This window comes from Seriola dumerili, unplaced genomic scaffold, assembly GCF_002260705.1.
Source record: "Seriola dumerili isolate Sdu_G_001 unplaced genomic scaffold, Sdu_1.0 BDQW01000167.1, whole genome shotgun sequence".
Taxonomy (NCBI): Eukaryota; Metazoa; Chordata; class Actinopteri; order Carangiformes; family Carangidae; genus Seriola; species Seriola dumerili.
The window spans coordinates 796,280-819,178 of record NW_019174422.1 but is presented as its reverse complement, the minus strand read 5'-3'; the positions used below and the strand labels follow the sequence as shown (position 1 = coordinate 819,178).

The window sequence follows — 22,899 nt, the reverse complement described above, 5'->3', positions numbered from 1 at the left end:
AAAATGCCAAAAATATCAGCTATTTAATTCCTTTTATCTGCAAATGCTAAGCAGATGACAATAAATCATTTTGCAGTCTATATTTGAGACACAATGGGTACTGTTTACTCAACAAATTGGTTTGCATCATTCATTCAACTCTCTAAAAACAGAAATTTACAGATTGAACAGATTCTGTTCTGGAAAGATCACAAGGTAATTGAGTGTCAATAGCTTGGCTTAATCATGACCAAGGTGCTGCTGTATGCTGCTGAGTGAAGGGAGGGGGAGGGGGGGGGGTCGAGTTGTTTGGGCCTATGGATTTTAATAACCTTCATAGTATAAACTCCATGTTGTTTATTTTACTAAACAGAGCGCCAGCCTTCTCCAAGAGCTGTCACTGTGGTCTTAGAAACGAATTGGTCCTCCTTTCATGGCCCCCATTCATTCCGTTTTCATTGTTACAGAAAGAGGACAGCAGATGGTGACCTTGGATGCACAGATTGAAAAGAATTAGAAATAATATTCACACTTTGAGGGGCTGAGCATTAGCTTACACACCTGGCGGTGACTATCACAGGCATGGCTTTTGTCCATATCCCTACTGGGATGTGCATTTCCTGAACAGTCAATGAAAGGTCATAATTGATCATTTGGTCTCGGCCTGTTAATGCCAAACAAAGCCCTGGGCGGGTGTTTCAGTTTCATGTGAGCCAGGAAGACCAATAATGTGTCTGTGGCAGTGACGGTTGGCTGTGAGACAACTGAAATGAGGCTGATAACCAGGTATATTTGTAACATCCACTTAATTGAACACGAGCAAGAAAAAGGTAAATGGTGTGAAAGCCACTGAAATGCCAGGCCATCTATTTTGTAGTTTGCGAATTCCCTCTTTACTGACCCGGCAAGGGTAAGATTTCATCAATAAAATATACTGTAAGTGAAATGTGCTTTTCCCTCTGTCCTTGTTGAATCCTTCAATTTTTTCATTAACCATGAAGGAGAAAAAATACATTTTAACCACAGCTGCAGCAAGTTATTAATACAGTCCCCTCCTGACTCTGACTAGACATGGGTATGTTTACATGCACACTGTGCTCTGTTACTTAGATTTATCATAATGCCAGTGATGGTTCAGTTCAGGTGTTAAAACTATTCAATCGAATTAAAGTTTCCCCCCAGTAACCAAGGTTCACATTTCTGTCCTGGAGCTTGGTGAGTTTACTCAGAGGGCCGTGTAGAAACAAGACTCAGTCGTTCTCAGTATGAGACCATCTCTCCGTTGTTCAAGCCGATGGGTTTACACAACACTTTAATGCTCTCAGTGTTAGCTGTTCATCACAATCACACAGCGCCAGCACATGTCGCTCCTCATTGTAATCAAGTATCACCTTCTGGCACAATCACAACCCACACACAAGTGTCTGCACAGTGTCAGAAAAAGACAGATCGCACTGAACTGTAACATATCATAAAGATAAAAGTAAGAGACATCCTGATTTAGCAAGAAAAGAAGTAGGATCTAAACAACGGAGCCCCAACTCTAACTAAATGTAGGAAAAGCTTATCAGACAGGTCAAAAATACTACTGAGTACATTAACAAGTAATATTGTTAGTCAGGTAATTAAAACGCTTTATAACCACTTAGCCCAAGTTAGCTGGGAAAGCTGCTGCTCATTGTGTCTAGCTACCAGTGTTTTAGCTAGTCACACAGTTCTGAAAAATTAAGAAACCAAGATGAAAAATGGACATGAAGCATAAAATGAGCAATTGAAAGATGAAACAGTGAGTCGCTATCTGAAAGTGAGGGGCTAGCTGGTTAGCATGCTAACTTAAGGAGAAGACAACTGTTGATGAGTAAAGGAATGAAGATTGATGCCCAACTCGCAATGGTTCTTCTAGACTGGTGAGAAGCTGTTAATGCTAATGTTAGCTATGTAGCAATGGCAAAACTTACAAATTGCTCCTTTAAAAGAAAAAAAGCTCAAGTGAGTGGGGGTCATATAAAGATTTATATTTCTTTTTACTCTATTCTAATTATCTAACTGGTAATATATGTCTGACAGGGCCTGGGTTAGCATTAGAAGGTGACAAGGTCCCTGTGTGAAAGAATTTAGGTATTTTTTACAGGAATTTTGACCTAAAAATGATAAATGTGGCACTTTAGTGGCTGGCAATATTATTTCCAAAGTATAGGGTTGAATTAATGGCTTAACCAGGCTAAATCAGATAATTAGTATGTGTGTAAATTTCACAAAGCCAAATCAAGCATCCATTGGTAACCCTAGGGGATGGTGGCAACAGGGAACAATTTAAAACTGACAAGCTTGCGACATGTTTTTTTTTTTTTTTTTTTTTTTTTTCTCCAGGACAATGGCTCTGATTTTTCAGCTCTGAAATTCCAAAGCACACCCACCTCTGACCAGTAGCCGCTTGGCGTGATGAGGGTCAGGGCATTGGGTTCCTCCATGCTGTCTCATTAGCTTTTATTCATATAATGTATTGAACATTTGCCATTCACTGATTAGGGGCAATGGTCTGAGCTTGAACTCTGAATTAAGATCATCAAATCATGTCTACTCCCTGCTGCTGTGAGGCTGAGAGTGGATCACTGGTGGAGAGATATCACTTTCTCCTGTGGAGAATTCACTTCCATTCTCCCTGTCAGTTTGTACTTGGGACGCTGATTTGCAATGACAGATGGAGCAATGCCTGGAAGAGCAGAGCATCACAAACAACATATCAGGAGTTTCTCATTGGAGTCAGCTCCTGGCAGCTACGGCTCCTAAATCAGACAGACAAAACCAAGAGGCGGGTGTCCCTGTCCACAAAAGACTTCCTAAAATGTGTCCCGCTTCTTCCCTCAGCTACCGAACTAGGACTTTTGTCAAATTCTTATTATACCCTAGGAGCCAAGGTAGGAGCATTGTGTTTATGTAAAAAAATAAGCACATATTCTAAGTATTGTAATGTATTTCCATGCACAGGTTTTTCACTACTTAAAATGAACCACTTCCAGAAATTATTACCAGGAGAAGAAGAATTCCTACTCTGACTACAGACAATACCTTTATCATAAAAGGTAAAGGAGATGCCGGCACTCTCCTCTTAATCATACGTTAAGAGCAAGGTGACTGCTGTTATATATAAGTAATATTTTATGTGGTCAATTACTCAATGTGCACACCCTTAATGGGGAACGACGGGTAACGCTTCTCAGCATCAGGTCTGAGGGAAAATTAAAAGTCTAGCACATACAGACGAGGCATGAGTGGCAGGCTGAAGTGGATACTTGACACACGCAGTGAATTTGTGACAGAAATAATCTGCTAGACGTTTCAATCATCTCAATTTCTTTCATGTATCTTTTTTTTTTTTGCTCACACAGCTCTGTTGACAATAATAGCTATCTGAACCTAATGACTACCAGAGGATAGCTGTTGTGGCTTTGTGTGTTGACACAAAGAGACGAGCCAATAACTCATCACTTGTCTTGTCTGCAAAATGTTAGTGGCGAGGAGAAGAGATCAGAGGAAGATGGGGAACACTGCTGTGAGAGACAAATTCTATATTAAACCTCCGACGTTTGCCATCCCTGAAGAAGATCCACACTGCTCACGTCCAGGTGACAGCAGGTGAGAGATATATATATATAATAACAAATACTATAATATAAAACAACAGCAAAACAGTGAGATCTCTTGGATGTGCTTTCTCAGAAACTGCATCTACATTTTAAGGAGAAACTAAGAAATACGATGTAGCGGCTGCTGCTTTTTCTGCCGTGATTTCAACATTAACATGACAGTAACGCCCTTAAGCTTAAGCAAAATCTGAAGATCCAAAGGAGGACATTCCGACTAGGGAGGATGATCCTCCCGTCCCCTCATGGGTATACCTTTTGAACCCACCAGGTTCATGCTGATTATGTGAAAAATGACATTCGCACCGCAGCCGCTTGTCTAAGCATACATGTTGTTGGAATCAAATGAATTTTCAGGGTTAAAGCTTCAAATTAAGTGTCATATCGTCTAACAGCCCCCCTGGTAGATACCTTTTCCTATGTCATAACCCGAAGAATTCGTACAACTATTTTTTTGCATCATTCTGAAACCGACAATCCGACACTCATGTCCACTTTAAAACAGCAAGTATCGCGGCAGAGTAGGCAGCGTGTGAACGCTCTAAAGCTCTCTTTTTTTTTTTTGTTCCCGACACAACTACTTCCGTCAATTCTCGTACGTACAAACAAGGGCAACACCTTAAAATGCTTTCAAGAACTGACAAAAGTGTGCATCATTATTCCCATTCATACGGTTCACGACATCTCCCCCGTCTCTATGACAGCAGGCTTTTCAGCCCATCTTTCAGTGTGGCCATTCAGATCTGCCATAAACACATTTGCCTTTTGATGTGGATGGAGAGTACATTGTACAATCTAGTCTGTCTGTCACTGTGTCTCTTTTGCTACCGCTGAGTATTACTTGGATGTTCACTAGATGATGAACAGACAAATTGATGTGCAATAGAAAGCTCCTGTTTCAATTCCAAACAAATTCAATTGTCTCTGGTAAATGAGCACTCCTCAGTAAATGGACTTGCACAAATGCCATTTCTTTTTGGCGGATAGAAAACCTGGCTGTTATTGAATTGAACGCTCCACAGTGTCAGGACACAACTGCCCTCAAGAAAACTTTCCAGAGAAGCAGAAGGAAGCAAAGGAGTAGGAGTGAGAAGAAGAAAAAAGAAAAAAGAAAAAAAAAAAAAGAGCGCTATCTCCCACATCACCTGAGGGGGACGTAGAAAAAGGTGAGCCTTGACAGTGAAGATTTCATCCGGTCAGCAGCCGAACAGCCAGTGGCAACAGAGAGAAATGGAAGGGAAGGGAGAAAAGACAGCTCAATCTGCCTTTGGAACTTTATGCATAAAAAAAGAGCCTGGCTTCAATCGAGGCGTAAGCTGATGCGGGAAGCGACTCGATACCTTGCGAGGAGGATGCAGGGCATTTTCATAACGTCGGGGCAAATTAATTAACCAAATATCTGAATGCTTTGTTAATGCTCCCTGCTCTTATCAAGAGGCTAATTATCGCTATCAGCCTCCTCTATTTGTCAGTAGGATTATTAGGCTAATCTCAAAGCTTTCCCCTTTGGAGACGAGGTTTTCGCTCTTCATCGGAACAAAGCTGTTATTGTCTTCCAATGACACGGTGTCAGTGATGAACTCAATCAGTATTTGTACCTTGTAATGCTCAAGTAAAGACGCGGCTAACACGATGAGTTTGTGCCATGTGCCAAGTGGGTCTCTTTCAGTTGCTTACATGCTTGACCGACGCCAATTATGTTAATGGGCTACATGGAACCAGCTGACTTGGATACTGTTATGCAACATCAGTCTGTGATGTTCAACCCATTCCAGGAGTTCTTTTGTGATGCATTTGCTGCCGCAGCCACTTTCCCCTCAACCTGCCTCACCTCACACATTTCCCAGGGTGCTTTTTGAAAGACCACTGAGAAACTGCCTGAACCCGCTAGTATTTAAAAACGACCAACAATGATAATGTTTGTGAACCAAAGGTGGAAGAGCTAGCTTTTCCACTGCTGCGCTTGTGCTTTTGACCTGTGGAGGCTGCTGTTGGTGGAATATTTTACCTTGTGTTATACGTGTGTTATATTCTCTGTTGTATCTTTACTGAGTGTATCTCAACATGACATTACAGTTATTCGGAGAATCCTACCAGATCTTTTTAGTACTGTTAAAATGGGTTTAGGATGGATTTTTTTTTTTTTTTTTTTAACCAAAATAACTGAGGAGAGTTGAGGAGCGTTGCTACTCTAGTTGAAAAGCCAGCCTACATCTCACAAGCTTCCTCATTTGATGATACTTGGTGCATGTCATCTGTCACCAACTTTAAGGACGTGAGAAGATGAGACGGCTGATACCACTCTCATGTCTGTAAGGAGTCAGAAGAAGGTTGGCTTAGATTAGCATAAAGACCAGAAACAGGGATAAAAGTGATAACATTTACCTACCAGCACCTCTAAAGCTCAATAGTTAACACTGGATGTGTCACGATGTTTGAAGCTTTCTCAAGAGCCGCTCATCCTAAAAAAAAAAAAAAAACTTCACAGTCATGACACCGCATTTTCTTGGGTCATCAGTGATACACCCGTGAAATCTGAAGTTGATTGGATGAATGATTGTCGGGGAAAGCAAAAATACAGACAAACAGAGATTCCTCCATTAAAAGTTAGATGAGATTCTTTTTTTTTAACCTCCGGACGGAGCTGGGCTAACTGCCACCCCCTGCTTCCAGTCTTTATGCTAAGCTAAGCTACCCAGCTAGCACCGGACGTCAATGTAACATCAGAAAGACGCTGGACTCATCAGACAAAAAAAAATAGATTTGGTCGCCTGAAATCACAACCTACATTCACCATAATATCAGCATCTCAAGACATTGGTGAACAGCTGTGCGCCCGCTGGGTATCCAGATGTTGACTCCAGGTTCATAATGAATGGACAGATATGACAGTGGTGTCAATCTCCTCATCTCGCCTGCTGCAATAAAGTGAATAAGTGTATTCCCTAAAATGTCGAAACTGTTCCTTTAAAATCTGGTGTTATTGTGGTAAAATGAAGCACTCATTGAAAAGCTTTTTGGCTCATAATTTTTCAGAAAGGAATTTTGGTGGATCATTTTGGAACAATATTTATCACTTCTAGAACACGCATGGTAGATTTTCTGTCGATATGGAAGTCACTGTGAAATTGTGGGCTGGCTTTTTGAGGCCACTCCTACTCTGGTGGACTGTAAAAATGTATTCAATGAAGCGTCCATACCTATGTACTGTAGGAAACACATTTTTGGTTGAACCTTCCTAAAGCATCAGATGGGCAGTGATAAGACAGTCTGGAAAGTGGAAAATAAGTCAACTAACCACAGAAAAGTATATTAAAGTTGTCTTTAAATACTCTCTGTGATCGTCTCAACTCTCTCTGTATTGTCCAGTGTGGAAAACCCACCCGTCTGGCACTCTGTGGAGGTAAAAACAACTTTGCAGACGCTCTTTGTCCCAGCCCTGTCACAGTGGCATTCTTTGGCATATGAAGGGAATGCAGAGGGCTCCCCCGTCTTGTTTCCTGTGCTCTGTCGCTTGCCAGCCGAATGAATCTGTCCAATCCCTGGCATTTTCCGGGGAATGTGACTGGAATGTTATCTGGTTCCAAGTGGAATGCTTGGGTCATGGTTTTGTCTTGGATTTCATGAGCAGCCTAGAATATCCACTCTGAGTGTTTTCTCCCATAATGCAACATACAGATGCTGTTTGAAAAAAAAAAAAAAAAAAAAACAACAAAAAAAACAACTAAGCTTTCCTTGAACAATGAGTCTAGACATACACGCACACATGCACGCGCAGACGACATTTTCCTCCACAGCAATGCTAAGCTGATTTGCAAATTTAAGCCAAATTCATAGCATCTTCCCTACGCACCAGATTAACCATTCAAGGAACCTTGAAAAGATATATATTAAAAACACTTCACGAAATAAGGCACTCCAATTTTCCATTGTCCCGAATGCTTTCAGTCTGCAGAGAGGTAGAGGCAGATGAAGATGTGCAAGTCGCCTTATCCACCTCTGCATTGTCACAATGCTTCAAAGGTAGGGGGAGATGAAAGCAGGTGATATGAGCAGTCTGATAGAATCTGAAGATGGGACTAGTGATCTGTGTTCTGCTCCTTCAAAGGGATAGAGAAACAGAGATAGAGAGGGAGAATGAAATGGGCACCAGTTTTGGTTCACAGGTAACTATCCCACAATCCAATGTACCACTTTTCCTGTAAGATATAGGACATAGTAGTGGAACCGTCCTGGACTGTGTTCCTGTGATTAAAAACTGCACTTTTTAACATCCGTAAGTGAGAGTCGGCCACGAGAGCCACAGGCGAGGCCGGGTTCAGAACCTGTCGTCTCGGAGCTGCGTCGGGGACTTGAAGGGCTTGAGCCCCAGTGTCCTGCGGGGGTGAGCTCTCTCTTTGGTGCTATCCAGGGGCTTGCTGCAGGCCGCCCAGCCCAGGTCAATCAGGGGCGAGTCAGCTGGGTTGAGGGGCGCAATGCGGAATGAGGGCAACGTGGGCGAGCCATTGGTGGAGCACGGGGCAGAGCGGGATGTGGGAAAGGGAGCCAAGAACGGGTCAAAGGGCGACGCTGTGTCCGAGCCGCTCGAGGGGTCGGCTTTGAGGGCGAATGGGTCACAGTCTGGTGATGGGAACGGGTCACAGTTGGTGAACGGGTTGGTAGGGGAGGGCTGGTAGCTCAGATGGTTGCTGTCCGAGCGGTTAGGGCTGCGGCCCCCACCTGAGTTCCCGCCGCCGGCTGAGATGAAGCTCCAGGGGTCAATGCGAGGGCGGATGGGGGACGGGCGAGGCCGGGGGATGACGCTGACCTCCAGGCGCCGGGTTTTGGGGCTCCAGAGGGCAGGGTTGGGGTGGAGAGCATAGGGCACTGCAGGCTTGTCATCAGACTCCTGTGTGTCTTGGCACAAGGGCAGATCCAGAACTGGAAAGAAGAGAAAGAAAAACCATTAAAGGGGCATTCCACATATTTACGACTACAATTCTACACAACTGAGGGGCTTCCAAGAGACAAAAATTGAGAGTTCAGTCCCAAGCTTTCAAAAAAACTAGATCCTACAGTTCCCATGATGCAACTCAAAAGCATCTTTCATTAGACCTGATCTGCCTCTTGCCCTCCTCTTTCAACCTCCATGCCTGCAGTTTATAATAGTGATGTCATGATGGTTACCTTTAGTTCAAACTCTATGACATCATCAGGGTTATTATCTTGGACTATAGAAAACTCCTCCAGAAGCACAGAAGACATTATACCACTATTGTCAAGGGCTAAGTCGTACTATCCATGACGAGTGAACAGAACTGTCAGACAGAGACACAAAATGAGCGAAAGGCTGAATATTCAAAATATTAAACATCTTTATCATCCCGTCCTTCACTTTCTTGCTTGAGGAGGCTTTAATTGTTAATCTGGAAATTACTCTCAAACTGCTGTAGCGTTGCTCTGCTGCTCTTAAATGCATTCCTATCCAATCAGACTTCTGCATTTGTTCTCACACATTCTGCTACGCACATAAATCTGTGTGATGAAATTGATTCAAACAGAAACATGAAAGTCGTAGATTACTGTAGCAAAAAAAGAGACGGAACAATCACCAGCACAGGATGTTGATGCAATTAGTCTACATTAAGTACAACATAGTGCTGTGTAACTAGTTGACAGAGCTGCGAGCAGAAAACAGCAAGTGTAAATTAACACTGACAAGAACATTTAACTCAGAGTAAATCAGCTTGAATGAACATTTGCTATTTCCAAATGCGACGTGTCTGCCAAATGGCGTTATTTACATCAACAGCAACTCTCTGAGCATGCTAAGCTATTCAGCTGACAAAAAAGAGCAATCAGGAGTCACATGAGAGCAGACGAGAACGCCAGTGAAGGAATCCTCTGAATTCATCTCCCTCTTTCAAGCGAGACACTCACAGCCAGCAACCTTGTGGCAGTATGTCTCTGCATCTGAGCCTGAGTCATCACACTCAATAAACATAATAAGATGTTTAGCTAAAACACTCGCTGTTTAATTATGTGTGGCTTTTCGCCTCTGCGTGCCCGATGTAATGAGCGCATGCGGTTTGTGAGATTACGGTTGTTAGCAGCGGAACAGGCGAGGCATGTCTGCTCGGTACCTGGGGGCAGAGCTGTAAGAATCGCTCTGTGGAGAATCCAAGGCTTTGTGAGTCAAACGGACCAGATATAGAGTGTGAAATGTTACCAGGGGCCACTCTTAAAGCCCCTCGTAAAGCCCACTCGCTCTTAAAACAACCAATACCCACGCCTCCGTCATTACAGCTCTAAAATGTGTCAGTGCTTCTAAGAAATGCATATTAAGTCTTCAGGAAAAACATGTGAATGTACTGTAAATGGATGTGCTGCTGATATGCAGATCACATCTGTTAGCATGACACGTGAATTAAAACTAAATATGATATGATACAAATATGCCCCCTGAGAAAATTGGTTATTTTCACATGTAATTTTGAGGGGGAAAATGAGTGCTATTCTTCTTGAATGTGTTGTTTTATTGTGTGTGATGTATGTATTATCTACATATGACATAAACACATATTTGACATGCTTAAATATGAAAAACTCAAACTGCAGTATAAATAGCACCCAAGATGCACTGCTGAGCTCCAGCAAAACTCCCAAATCTTCTGAGGAGGTGGCCAGAGAGACACTGCAGTGTCGGTGAAGTCAAGAACAGATGATCAGAAATTTTGAATTTAGCACTTTCAGGCCGTGTGACCTCAGCTGCGCCGCATGATGTTCTGCCTTCATCTCCAACTTTGCAATACGAGAAAAACTCTGACTTGAAAGAGGGAAAACAACAGAAGATTGGATGCTAGCTTTGCTTAGCAAGTATTAGCGGTGAAGTATGGAGGGCCAGCTGTTACCTGAGATATGCAAATCGCTGAAGACAAGCTTTGATGTAAATTAAAAAGCTTGTGCAGCACCGAAGCCTCCCTTGTGCCAGAAAGATCTTGCTAAAAAAAAAAAAAAGGCACTGAAATAATTCTACAAGAACTGTGAGGAAACATTGTCTTGAGGAGGAGGTACATTATTCAAGATAAAAGTCAGAGCCAACCTCCTAAAACATGCTTGGTGCTATTGAAGAAATGTGGATAAATGGTGGAGCTGAATTAAAAACAAAATCAAAGATCCAATCTGTAATTTCAAGGGGCTCTCGCTCAGACACTGAGATATCCTGACTATGAGTCACATTCCCAAAACACTGGATTTCCTTCACTTCCCATAATGCATGTCAACAAGAACTTTTCTTTATTGCTTATTGCTTTGAAAACTACTTTCACATTTCACAGAAACTGTAGTTGCCAGGCCCAGAGTTACTCAAGTGATGTCACTTGAGTAACTTTGTTAGAGTTGATAAAGTGTGAGTAGTAGTAGTCGTCATTAACTGACTTTTAAAAATTGGTGAAATGCCCCTTAAAGGTGAAAAAAACTGATTCAGACTGACCGAGCTGAGTGGTGTGCAGTCCTTGGCTGGACCTCCTCCTCCTGTCAGCTCTGTGCTCCCAGGCCTCACAGCCCAGCTCCCCGTTGGTAGAATGGGAACACGGCATCCATTCCCCCGGGCTGGGCTTGTCCTGCTGCACGGGAGTCCTGGGAGTCTGTGGACTGTGCGGCGTCCGTTGGCCGCTCCTCTCACGGGGGTTTGGCGGTGGCGGAGTCAGGGGCAAGGGCTTAAGTTCTTGGTACTGCAGAGCTAAATCCAAGAGCGGTCTGGGGAGCGGCTCAGAGGTGGAGAAGGTGATGAGATCGTCCACTACTGGGGGTTCTGAAATGAGGGGTTTAGGGGAGGAGATCTCCAGTTCGAAGGTGGTGCGGTCCTCTAGGGAAGGGGGGTTAGTTCGAGGGGGCACCCTTGGGGGGATATCAAGGCAGCGACCCAGTCCTACAGAGGCCAGGAGGGAGCCACCGCCAAGTAGGGCCCGGTGGGTGCTCTTAAACATGCCACTGAGGGAACCCCTCTCAGGCCTGGGGGAGCCAGCCGGGGAGGAACCCCCTTCCTCGCTGCCCGAGTCTCCGTGAGGTAGAGGAAGCCGCATGCTGTCCTTCACTGAGGAGCCTGCAGAGAGAGAAAAACATTTTTTTTTTTTAAAGTTTTAAAAAGACAAGAGAAGGAGAAAGAGACAGAAAAGGAACACTCAATGTATTTATTATTCATTTAGCCTCTATTTATAATTCACACTCATGCCAGTGTGAATTATCACAATGGCTAATGGAAGATGCGACTGGCGGTTAGGCTGGTGATGGAGGGCGTCAGATACCGTTCTGAGCAGGGGGAGGGGTTGGAGTGGAGGGTCGGTACTCCTCAAAGTCATCCTTGGACTCTCCATTCTCATTGCTGTCTGACTCCAGGAGCTTCGCTCTCATCGAGAGACTGCAAGCAAAAAGAAATTCAAAAACATTTAAGCACGGTGTGCTTTAAATCTTATCGTTTTAGGATGTTAAATGTTTACATGTAAAAGAAAAGGGCACCACTGCTGTACCTGCTTTCCTGGGGACTAAGGCGCAGGACTTTGGGGCTTTTGGGACTTTTCGGGCTCTGAGGCCTCCAGTGGGGGCCCAACCTCAGGTCTCCATTAGCTTGTTTGAGAGAGGGGGCCTCCAGGGGCCAGACGGCGCTCAACCCAAACGTCCTGCTGTTGTCACTGGGACTGACTGCAGAGAAGAAAACAAGGTGAAATTATTATCAGCGAGCACATCATTACTATGCATTCTGTCTAGCTGTATTCTAATGAGGTGAGCTTTTTAAAAAGGCAGGTTTCAGCAACGGTGATGGCAGACCTACAATTATCTCCAACACAGTGACATTTCACTGACTCCGGCTACAGCCAGAATTCATGAGACTTCAATGCTTCCTGATTTCCTCTTAAACTGTGCTAACACTACCTCAGCATGTGGATTCAGTCTAATGGGTAACCTCTAAATGGTTTACAGAGCAGGAGGTGTGAAAAGGAGCCAATCTCACCTGAGGAAGTGCAGCATGCTAATAAAAGTTGGCATTTCAAATACCATTCACATGCTTCTCCCAGGCTGTGACACTACCTCTCGTGCCACTACCATACCCACGAACGAGCTTGAGCTGCTAGCACAATCCCCTGCTGTTAAAAACAGTACTGTACTCCACTTTATTAGTACTGGTACTTTAAAAAAAAAAAAAAGAATGACAGTGGTTTAATAGGAGCTGTATTTACTATGAGTTTTGTCGAAGCGTGACAGCGGGGCAGAGAGTCTGCAGCGCTCTGACTCCACTCACCATGACAGCGACAAAATGAGAGGCATGGCTGCAAATACAAGTGCTCTTGCCGACTATCCTCGGCTGGATGAGCGACAGGTTGGAGAATGTGACAGATTATATAATTACATCGTGCACATGCCCTCAAATATAAGTCAAATGAGTGTGAATCACTTTGTGAGGCGTAAACTTCTTTCCACCACTGGAGTTTGAGGAGGAAATTAAGGGCAATGATGACTGTTTAATTTGGCTTTATCTCTTTAGCTAACTAACCAATGTGGCAAACAATGTTCACATTGGGTAACATTACTATAAACTACAAGCTGGCATTCACATGTAGATATAAATGATCAATTTATACTCAGTGAGTGCTGGTAATGGTAATCATGATACTTACATTTTTATCAATAATTATTTATATTACTCAAAAAAAAGCGCTCAGTAGAGCTCAGACCTCCAACAAGCACGTGTCTTGAGTCTCATTAAACACTGTTTAATAAATGATATCTGGTTGCAAATATAAAGTTGACTATCGAAGAAATCACATAAAGTCAAGTATAGGGATCATCACATTATTACATAACATTTAAAAGCTTTAATAACACTATGTCCTTGATCTAATTATTGACAATAATCCACTTATTAATGTTATAAATTGTCAAAGACACACCTACATGTATGAAAAATACTAAGGAAACCCACAACAACAACAATAATAACAATAATAATAATAATAATAATAACAATAATAATAATAAATTACATTAAATGTCTTGCACTTCATTGTGATGAAGCTTGATTCCTTTCCATTACTTTAAAGCTGCTATTTTATTTCACAGAATTCTGGTGCTGCTTATTCCCAGTGGTTTGTGTCAGTTCAGTTCAGCTTCAGAAATTGGAGAAAGTAAATATGCTCTCTGAATGGACAAGTTGTATTATTTTCTTTGGCCTCTGCTTCACTGGAGGCCTGGCTCATGCACTTTGCCTCACGCTCTCCAACACATTGTTTTTCAAAGCAAGCACAGAAGTCAGTTGATAGTGTCAGTGTTGCAATATCATCAAGATCAAAATGTGGCATGAAAAAAATTCCCCTTCCTATGTAAACATGTTCTTTTTGCAATATGTCTCTGATGATGTCATAATATTTTGATGGTTGTAATGTTTTTGTACATTTCCGAATGAACTCCTCTACTCATCATCTACTCCATGTTCATATTAAATCTGCATGGCTACTTCTGTTATACAGAATAACCGAGATGACATTCACTTACTGCTACATATGAAACAATAGGAGTAGGAGTCCACAGCCATGCTAGCAAGTCTGCCTACAGTAGGCGTGGCAGGGCTTTAAGCTAAATGCTAATGTCAGCATGCTAACTTGTTCACAGTGGCACGCAGATGTTAAACTGATATAATGTTTACCATGTTCACTATCTTAGTTCAATTTGTTAATATGTTAACATATGCTAATTAGCACTGGGAACAAAGTAAATCTGAGCTTGAGGTAAATGTCATCAATATTGTAGGTATTTGGTCATAAACTAAAGTATTGGGCAAAGCAAAAATGACCTAATGATGATGCTACATAAAAAAAAAAAAGTCCTCAGTTCTATTCCTTCAAGTAAATGTTGAGATACTGTATCTACCTGAAGAAAAAAACTGAAGATGTAACCTGGAGGTGGCGCTAAAGGAAAAGTCAGGGAATCATCAAAGTCAGTAAACATCTAGATTTGGGAGGATCTGGCAATAAATCACTGCATGCTACTGAGAGGGCAGGCATAAATATCCACTAAACACATTTTAATGAGAAGCACACTCATGGCTTAGTGATTGCCATTAAAGAGAGTCATTAGGAGGTAAAGAAAACCAGCCCTCTATTTAATGAATAAATGAAGCTGACAGATGTTTTGGATTTACAAACCGCTTTTACAGATAAATGTTTCACCGCAATTTGTGTTTTTATGTCAACCCCCAGTGGTAATTGTTTATAAAAATCCTGTTCACAGCCTGTTGCTACACCACAAATTTCCTTTTGGGTTTTGTTAAGACGCCCTGTGACCTACTGCCTACAATTTCCCTTCGAAGGGAAGCAATCTCGGGGCGTTTGTCTAAGAGCCTGACAAGCAGAGGAGTATTGTAAATCTCTGCCGCTGCTGCAACCCTTCTCAACCCCTTCTCCTGGAGCAATGAATTCCTCCCAGCTTATTTTTAATTCAGTCAACCGCACTGTAGCCACTTCATGCATATAAAACTGTAGTCTTTCTGCCTGGAAAATACAGCTCAATGGCTCCCCCTGCTGCAGCACTGAGCTAACCGCAGACAGGGGGAGCGGAGCAGGGCTGCAGTGGACAAAGGCTGACGAGAAATGCTGAGCCACTGAGAGGAAGTCAGATAATATTTGGACTGGAACAGACTATTGAAAAGGGAAAAGGGTGTGTGTGAGAGAGAGAGAGAGAGAGAGAGAGAGCAGCGGGCCAGGGAGGGGCAGAGAGAGCAAGAGGGGGCCCACAGGGAAACAGGGGAAGACAAAGAAGACGAGAGGGTGGTTGAGAGCACATGAAAGAGAGTACTGGAAACTGAGAGATGTGATGTTGCAACAGAGTCTGTGTGTGTTTGCAAGGAGGCCAGAGATCCCGCATTCTTTGGTTTTGTAGATGTGTGTATGCAAGGGAAAAGTGACAGCACTCACGTTGGATTGCGCGGAAGCGTGGGCCGAAGGAGGGCGACGAGCCTGAACCCAAATCAGGAGAGTTGCGCCTCTTTTCCAGGCCTGGGGATGCTTGCACTGTGATCTTATGGATGAAATCTGCACCACATACACACACGCACACACACACACACACACAGATGTTAGACCAGCCATTTTAAAGGTTCCAACACTTTTTTTTATCTTCTTTATTTCTCCAAAACAGCCTATTCTGGCTTCCACAGTCACGGAAATTCAGTGCAATAGATGTTCACAGCTTGGTAACAAATGTTGTGAAAGGAGACGTAAAACTCAGTCATGTAAGAGGATTTCAGTATCCTTACATTACAAAGCTAATTTTGTGCTGTGTTTGACTGGGAACAGCTTAGCAATTAACTGCCAGCTGTGACAAACAGAATGATACTGCTACAATTTGCTACTAGCTAACACTGCAAATAACAAGCTTGAGAGCTCAGTGGGTGTCAGGAGGGGAAATCTTAATAAATTATTTCCTCAAACTAGTCATTTCTTAATCAGCCCTTTAGCATTACACCTTTGCCATGTCCAGTTAGCCTTAAATCATTATTTGTTATTAGGGAATTCTAGGGTTTGACTTGTTAAAGGTTTTATATGTAACGTTCCCTTGTTATTAATGACGCCGATGCTCGTTAAGTAAACTGCAGACAGCATCCTATTGCTCACGCGCATGCCTGAACTCCGTAGGTAGGCACGAGCGAGCATCCTGGGCATCGGCCAAAACAGTGACATGATGGATGAACTGGGAAAGAAGGGCAGGCCTGTATGGCTCTTGGATAGTGACAATTTAAGGATAGAAGGAGAAGAAGAAGGAGCAGCCTACACTTCCTCTGCCACCAGACCATGTGGAGTCTCAACTGGGACTCCATACAAGAGACTGGTGGCGACATATCTGTGAGTGGATGGAAGGAGCCGGCATCATGTTGATAAATGAGGTAACTTAAGTTACATTGCTATTATAGTTTGACGATAAACTATATTTTAGACAGTGCAGACAGTGCTGGCACAGCATTAAAACAAAGTGTGGAAACAGGTCTGGCTATGCATAGTTTGACTAACTTTGTTTCTTTGACACAAGATTTACAAAGCGTAATACCATTTTCAGTTGATGTTGACCCTTGTTTTCACTTGATGTTGGTCCATTCTCATATGGCCAGACAGGCCTCTAGATAAAAACATTTTTGGTTGGTGACTCCATTTCTAAGATAACATTAGCTAGTGTTGCACACTGTTGCTGCACTATGCCGCTGCATAAATGTCACATCCTTTGGATTGGAGTCATTTTTTAAGTTACATTAATATGTTCACCCGTTGGCAGTAAAAAGTGATTAATACATGTCAATTGCTTCACATTCCTACCTATAGTACTTTTAAATTGAAGGGACACAACAATTATACTGACTGCACTTCGTAACTTCAGAGTCCTGATATTTCAGGGACATTTTACTAACTGAAGCCTTTACCATAGATTATGGTCTTGACTCCAATCAGGCTCTATAGCAATTAGCTACTAGGTGCAGAACTGGTGGAGCAAGCTAGTTGTTGCTAGCTGCTGAGAGTTGAAAGGAAAACTGCTAATAGCGAGCTACACAGCCTTGAGGGTATCAGGAGAGAAAATTTCAAATAGATTAAATTCTACCCTGTTCCCTCTGAAATGAAAAAGCATTATGGATTTCCTACAGAGAAAAAAAGGTGGAGGTGGCCGTTTTTCAAGAAATTCATATATTGGAAAATGATGCCAGAATGCAGAGTAGAATCTATCATGCGATTGCCATCTTCTTCAAATACTAAAAAGAATAAAGGTGTAGTAATTTTTGCCAAACATAACTCTCAATACACAGATCTGGGAGAGATACTAAGGGGAGAGTTGCTTACATAAAAACACTGAATTTGAATTTGCTCCAATAATAGGAGGTGACTTAGTCAAGAGAACAACGCCTGGTATCTACTACACAGCTATAATCCTGATATTCTCTGGGACGCATTGAAGGGATGCATCGGATAAAACAATTGGGTTGGATTCCAATTTAAATCATATTCATAAATAAGAAAATATAAATATATATATCAAATATAACCTGTATTAAATCCATTATTGATAAATTGTGTGTGGATCTAATAGAAATCGACGATAACTTTCATGCACTGTATATATCAGTAATAAGGTATGACACCTAATCTTACTATAGTTTTTTTAACCCACTGGAGCTTCTGCTGTTTTTCCAGGTCCATTACATTGATGTCAATACTTCTCTATCTTTACCTAAACCTAATCAGAAGAGATTTATGCTGTTCTGTCAATGAGTAAAAGCTTTCACCTCTCCTCAAATAGTTCAAACCACAATTGGAAACTAATCTTTGAAGAACATGCAACTATCTTCCAGGAACCCCAACCATCAAGCTATTCATTTTAATCCCATTAAAATGACCAAACTGCACTTTATGCACTTAAAATATGTTGGGCACATTTTTTCATATGGTGTGGGAGAGGGTTTCAGAGATGCTATCAAGCATATTGTCTAAAACAATTCCTTACTTGCCAGAAGCCTTAATACCTAATGACAGCTCCAACTTGGAACTGTGTGTTAGCTGGCCAGAGACGTTGCTGGCTAGCTGGCCTGACAGCTGCCAAGGTGCTCAGAGCTTGTAGATGGAAAGCTCCTCATTCTGTCAATATACAAAGATGGCTTCTTGCCTTCATAGACAGAGCAAGCATGGAACACTGGGCTGCCAACATGCACCAGGAAAAAAAAACAGAAAACATTTCACATTGGAAACAAGCGATTACTATAATAAAATCCTTACAATATAACTGTCCTCTGTGGCCATAAGGTCCAGGGTGGGTGGGGTGTGAGGGAGCCAATGGGAGGGTTATGGGAAGGGGGTTTGCTTGTCAATTTTGTGCTGAATAGTGCACAGATATTTGTGATTATATGCATCGACTTTATTTATGATATTTTAACATGTAACTCCCCCAATTTTTAAATACCAATGAAAAAAATACATAAAAAAATTATTCCCTCAAATTAATCATTCATGCCTCATATTATGAACCGTTAGCTCAAATTAAGATGCACTTAATATATTCATCTGTCATTCTTACCCTTGGCTCAAGTCCTTCCATTTCATTAATGGTTTACCTTAAAAGTGTTAAATGATGTCTTTAAATTTCTTATTTACTGACATTAATACATGCAGTATCAAGTGAACACTGACAAAAGGAAGGAAGGATTAATTAATTAATCAGGCTTAAATTATTTGTTGTTTGTTATATTACATTTAGCCGTTATACAACCGTGACAGAGACAAATTTGTAATGCAACAGAAAAGCCTCAGTTTCTTAATTACGACCCTTATAAAGGATTTATACATAGTTTATAAGTAATTTATTAATTAGCTTGTTAACATTTTATTAAATCATTATATAAAACATTAGACAGAAAGGGCAACCATGACCTGTTGCTTGCCAAATAGTGAGCCCACACTTCTCTGTACTGTTAAGCCATCATCCCCATCATCAGCATTTGTACCTGCTGCTTCATCACGTTTGTTAAGTTACTAACAATTAACCACCGTCAGCACCATCTATTTATCAGTAACAAACATTTGTTACAGGCAAAAGCGTAAAGTGTAAAATACATCACCATTTGTTAATGAGTTACTATAAGGCTCCTTTTACCAGTTATAAATAATAGTAACTCATTAATAAACAATGATCTGTTTCACACTTTACAATAAGGCTCATTGTTACCCGTTATACATGGTAGTAACTCATTAGTCAGATTAATGAGTAGTAAGCATTAACTGATCTTGCCAAATAGTTAGCCTACATCAATGTATGGTAACTTGATTATAATTGTTTATGATTTATAAATTGTTAACAACCAACAACAAACAAGTTAATAACCTAGTAACAAACCATTTATAAATCCTTCATAAGGGGAGTTTTGTTGTAAAGTGGTACCAATTAAGCATATATCAGTTAGTCCACAGGGGAGAAAGTCAAGAGCTACACAGGATGAAGAAAAAAGATGATATTAATAATAATAATAATATTGTTGGAAAGAGGAAAGGAAAAAAGAAAAGGGAGTGCGCCAGATATGGTCAGAAGGAGAATAAATACAATGGCTGAGGAGGCAGAGAGAGGGAGGGGAGGGAGAAGAGCAAGAAGGTGAGGTAGGGAGAGCGAGAGAGAGAGAGACAGTGAGAGAGAGAGATAGAATGAGAGCAAGAAAGTTAGAGAACCCAGCCAACAGTGTATCCATGGACAGGAAGTGTTGAGGCGTGGTTGGCTCACTCTCCCCTCTCATCAAACCCCCACCACCACATCACTGCCCTGTCGCTGCTGGGAAAGGCCTAACCACAACACACACACACACACACACACACACACACACACAATGTATTTATGCATGCTTGCTCAGCCCATAACACACACTCACACACACTGAAACACAGTGGATGGGAACTGCAGCAGGCGGTGTGATTTTGTGATAGTAGAGGATATGTAAGGAACAGCAGCCAGCTGAGTACGAGAGGGAAAACAGGAGCACAGAAAGAAGAGTGTTGGTCAGTGCAGATGTCAACAAGTCGGAGCTGTGATCCGCCTTTCACGGGATCAGTGCTTTAGTCACGTCCACGTCTAACCAGGGTCTGAATGTTGTTTCAGGGGCTTTTCAGAATAAAGTGTGAGAGAACACTTTGAAGACTTGTGACTTTAGACACTTCTTGTGATGAAAATATGAGGAAACAATTCAAAAAATCATCCTCCAGTGAAACTACATGAGTCCAGCCTTGATGCGAACCTTCAGCAAAGCCAAAAATTACAACAGTTGCACCACAATGCTCCCTCCCGCACTTCCACTTCTCTGCTCTCTTGTACTTTTCTTTTTTTAATTTTGTTGTTGTTGTTTTTGTTGCCTCTGAGCCAGTAATGGTTCTTGAAATGGGATTTCTAGTCAAGACTTCTGGCTGACAAAATCTAGTTAATGGTTGATTTGTGACAGAACAAATCTAAAGACACTTCAAACACACACACCTTGGGGCATGCTGATCTTCTCGCCGTTCTTGCACTTGAGCTTGTGCTTCTTGAAGGTGCCCTTCCTCTTCTTGACGTTGGGTTTCTCCTGGTTCTGGTTCAGGTGGAGGATGAGGAGGCTGAGCTCACGCTCGAACACGTCCTGCTCCCACTGGGCCAGCTGCTGCTCGCGCTGCCGCAGGAACTCTTCGTGGGACTTCTGCTCCAGAGCCGCTCGCTTCAGCTCCTCTTCGCGGCATCGTAGCTCCTGATAGAGGACGAAAGGCAGGCGGACGAAAGAGGTGAGGAGAAGTTAAATAGCAACATAGCTTTCAAGTGTTTTCACATTCACCACATCACACCCAAACACAGCCATCAGGGGCAATTTGGGGTTCAGTGTCCTGCCCGACAACACACGGACTGGAGGTGCAGGATTCAAACCACTGACCTTCCAGTTAGTGGACGACCCGCTCTACCTCCTTCTAAGTCTTACCTCCTCCTGGGTGCCAGTGAAATGAGATGCTTAAGAGGTTGGATGCAATGAAATCTTTCATCAGTATTAGTGGCAAGACAGCTCACAACTGCCGCTTGACATTTTATTTGATGTCCCACGGATTAGTGTTTGATCTCACGTTGTTGGCACAACTGAACAGGTTTCAGAATGCGAGCTTATCCTCCAGGGATCTTACATTAAACACTGATGAAAGCCAAAACAAAGTTCAAAGTAAAATGAACATCCAAAAGTAAAATTAATGTTTCTGTGATGTGCTGTTTGTGGAGATAAATTGTTTCTCTTTCAGGTATGATTCAATAATGTAAAGGTTAAGTAATGGTGGCAGATATAGCTGCTATATATATTTATTTACAATATCTCATCTAGCTATGCATTATAAATTACTTTAAAGTTTGATATTAGTAGGTTTATGCCTGAGGAATATACACCCATGACTCAGTTTTGTAAAGATGTATCTTTAAAAAGCTCCATATTTTCCTCTTCTCCTGTTTTTTATTTGAAGTGTTGATCCATAAGAAGATATATTTGAGATTTTCAGAACGACAAACTATCTCAATGTAGTTTTACATCTCCTCTCTCAGGCTTCTCTCTGGAGCTCTAGTAACAACAGGTCTGTGAGCCAATCAGCAGAGAAGAGGGTCTAAGACTCTTTTCTGATTGGCTGACTGTTTTCTGAGTGATCCAATAAAAATATAGCAGATTTCATGTAAACACTCAGAGAAACCAAATCCTGCAAGGTTGGATGGTGGGTCCAGGTGGGCGGGGCTTGGGGCATGGCTGAAAGTGGTGACTGCTGCGGCTGGTTTTAAGGCTCAGTTTCTGAATACAGGCTGTGTGCATTTCTCTGTGGACTGAGGCTTTGATACTTTCACAGTATTAATATAGAACCTTGACCTGCTTTATAATCAAACAACACATGGATATCTACCTTTATACAAAATGGGACTTTTAATTAAATGATCTTTGATGAACACACTAGTTGTTTCGCCTTAATTTAACAGATACATCAATCAGTTAACAAATGGTTTGCTCAGATGGATATAAGATCAGTATAATTGTGATGTACTATAAAGGGATTTGTTTCAGGTTTGGTGATGACGTGAAGCAGCAATCACAGCTATAGTATTTACAAGGTTTGACAACCTCGACCTTGATCATCTTTACGCTTTGATAAACTAGCTGATCAACCTTGGCTCTCTGTCAGCTCAACAGCAACACCATCACAAATATATTCAGTCGGTTCAAAAGATAAAATTAGCATCAAACGACATGTTTTCATTTACACTAAGTGGTATAAGTAAGCAGTATAGAACAACAGATTAGAAGCCTGGAGGTACACCAGTAAAAAGAGCTACACAATAGTCACTCAATCATGCCCTGATCGTGCCCTGCCTTACCTTCTCTTTAGCCCGGAGTTCATCAAACATGTCCTGAATCTCCAGTTTCCAGTCCTCCTGCAGGGAGTGGAAGGAGTCCTGCGGCATCTCTTCCTTCACCTGCTGCTCCAGGGCCATCAGCTGGGCCAGGATGGAGCCGAAATTGGGTCTGCGGTGGGGGTCCTGGTCCCAGCACTCTGTCACACATACGCCAGACACAGTCAGACACCAGGTTCCACGCCACAGCGTTTCATTTATAGACCTGCACTCCTGGGGTATTACTCGTACATACTCGTATATTATGCATGAAGGCATAGGTGACCACACACTGGCACAAAATAATATAAATAAGCAAAGGGCCACAGCAGAGCAGAACAGGTATTAAGGGGTT

General features: G+C 42.1%; 1 protein-coding gene across 1 annotated transcript in view; it reads right to left on the bottom strand.

Annotated features, from left to right (window-relative positions):
* Positions 1–7,941: 7,941 nt before the first annotated feature.
* map3k11 (mitogen-activated protein kinase kinase kinase 11) overlaps positions 7,942–22,899 on the bottom strand; it is a 43,695-nt gene continuing 28,737 nt past the window's right edge. Inside the window, exons 4-10 of the mRNA XM_022752214.1 lie at positions 22,530–22,705; positions 20,640–20,886; positions 15,569–15,685; positions 12,131–12,302; positions 11,909–12,021; positions 11,095–11,706; positions 7,942–8,543 (exon numbers count right to left, since the gene is read on the bottom strand). Of these exons, the coding sequence (XP_022607935.1) occupies positions 7,942–8,543; positions 11,095–11,706; positions 11,909–12,021; positions 12,131–12,302; positions 15,569–15,685; positions 20,640–20,886; positions 22,530–22,705 (2,039 nt within the window). The remainder of the gene's footprint in view (positions 8,544–11,094; positions 11,707–11,908; positions 12,022–12,130; positions 12,303–15,568; positions 15,686–20,639; positions 20,887–22,529; positions 22,706–22,899) is intronic.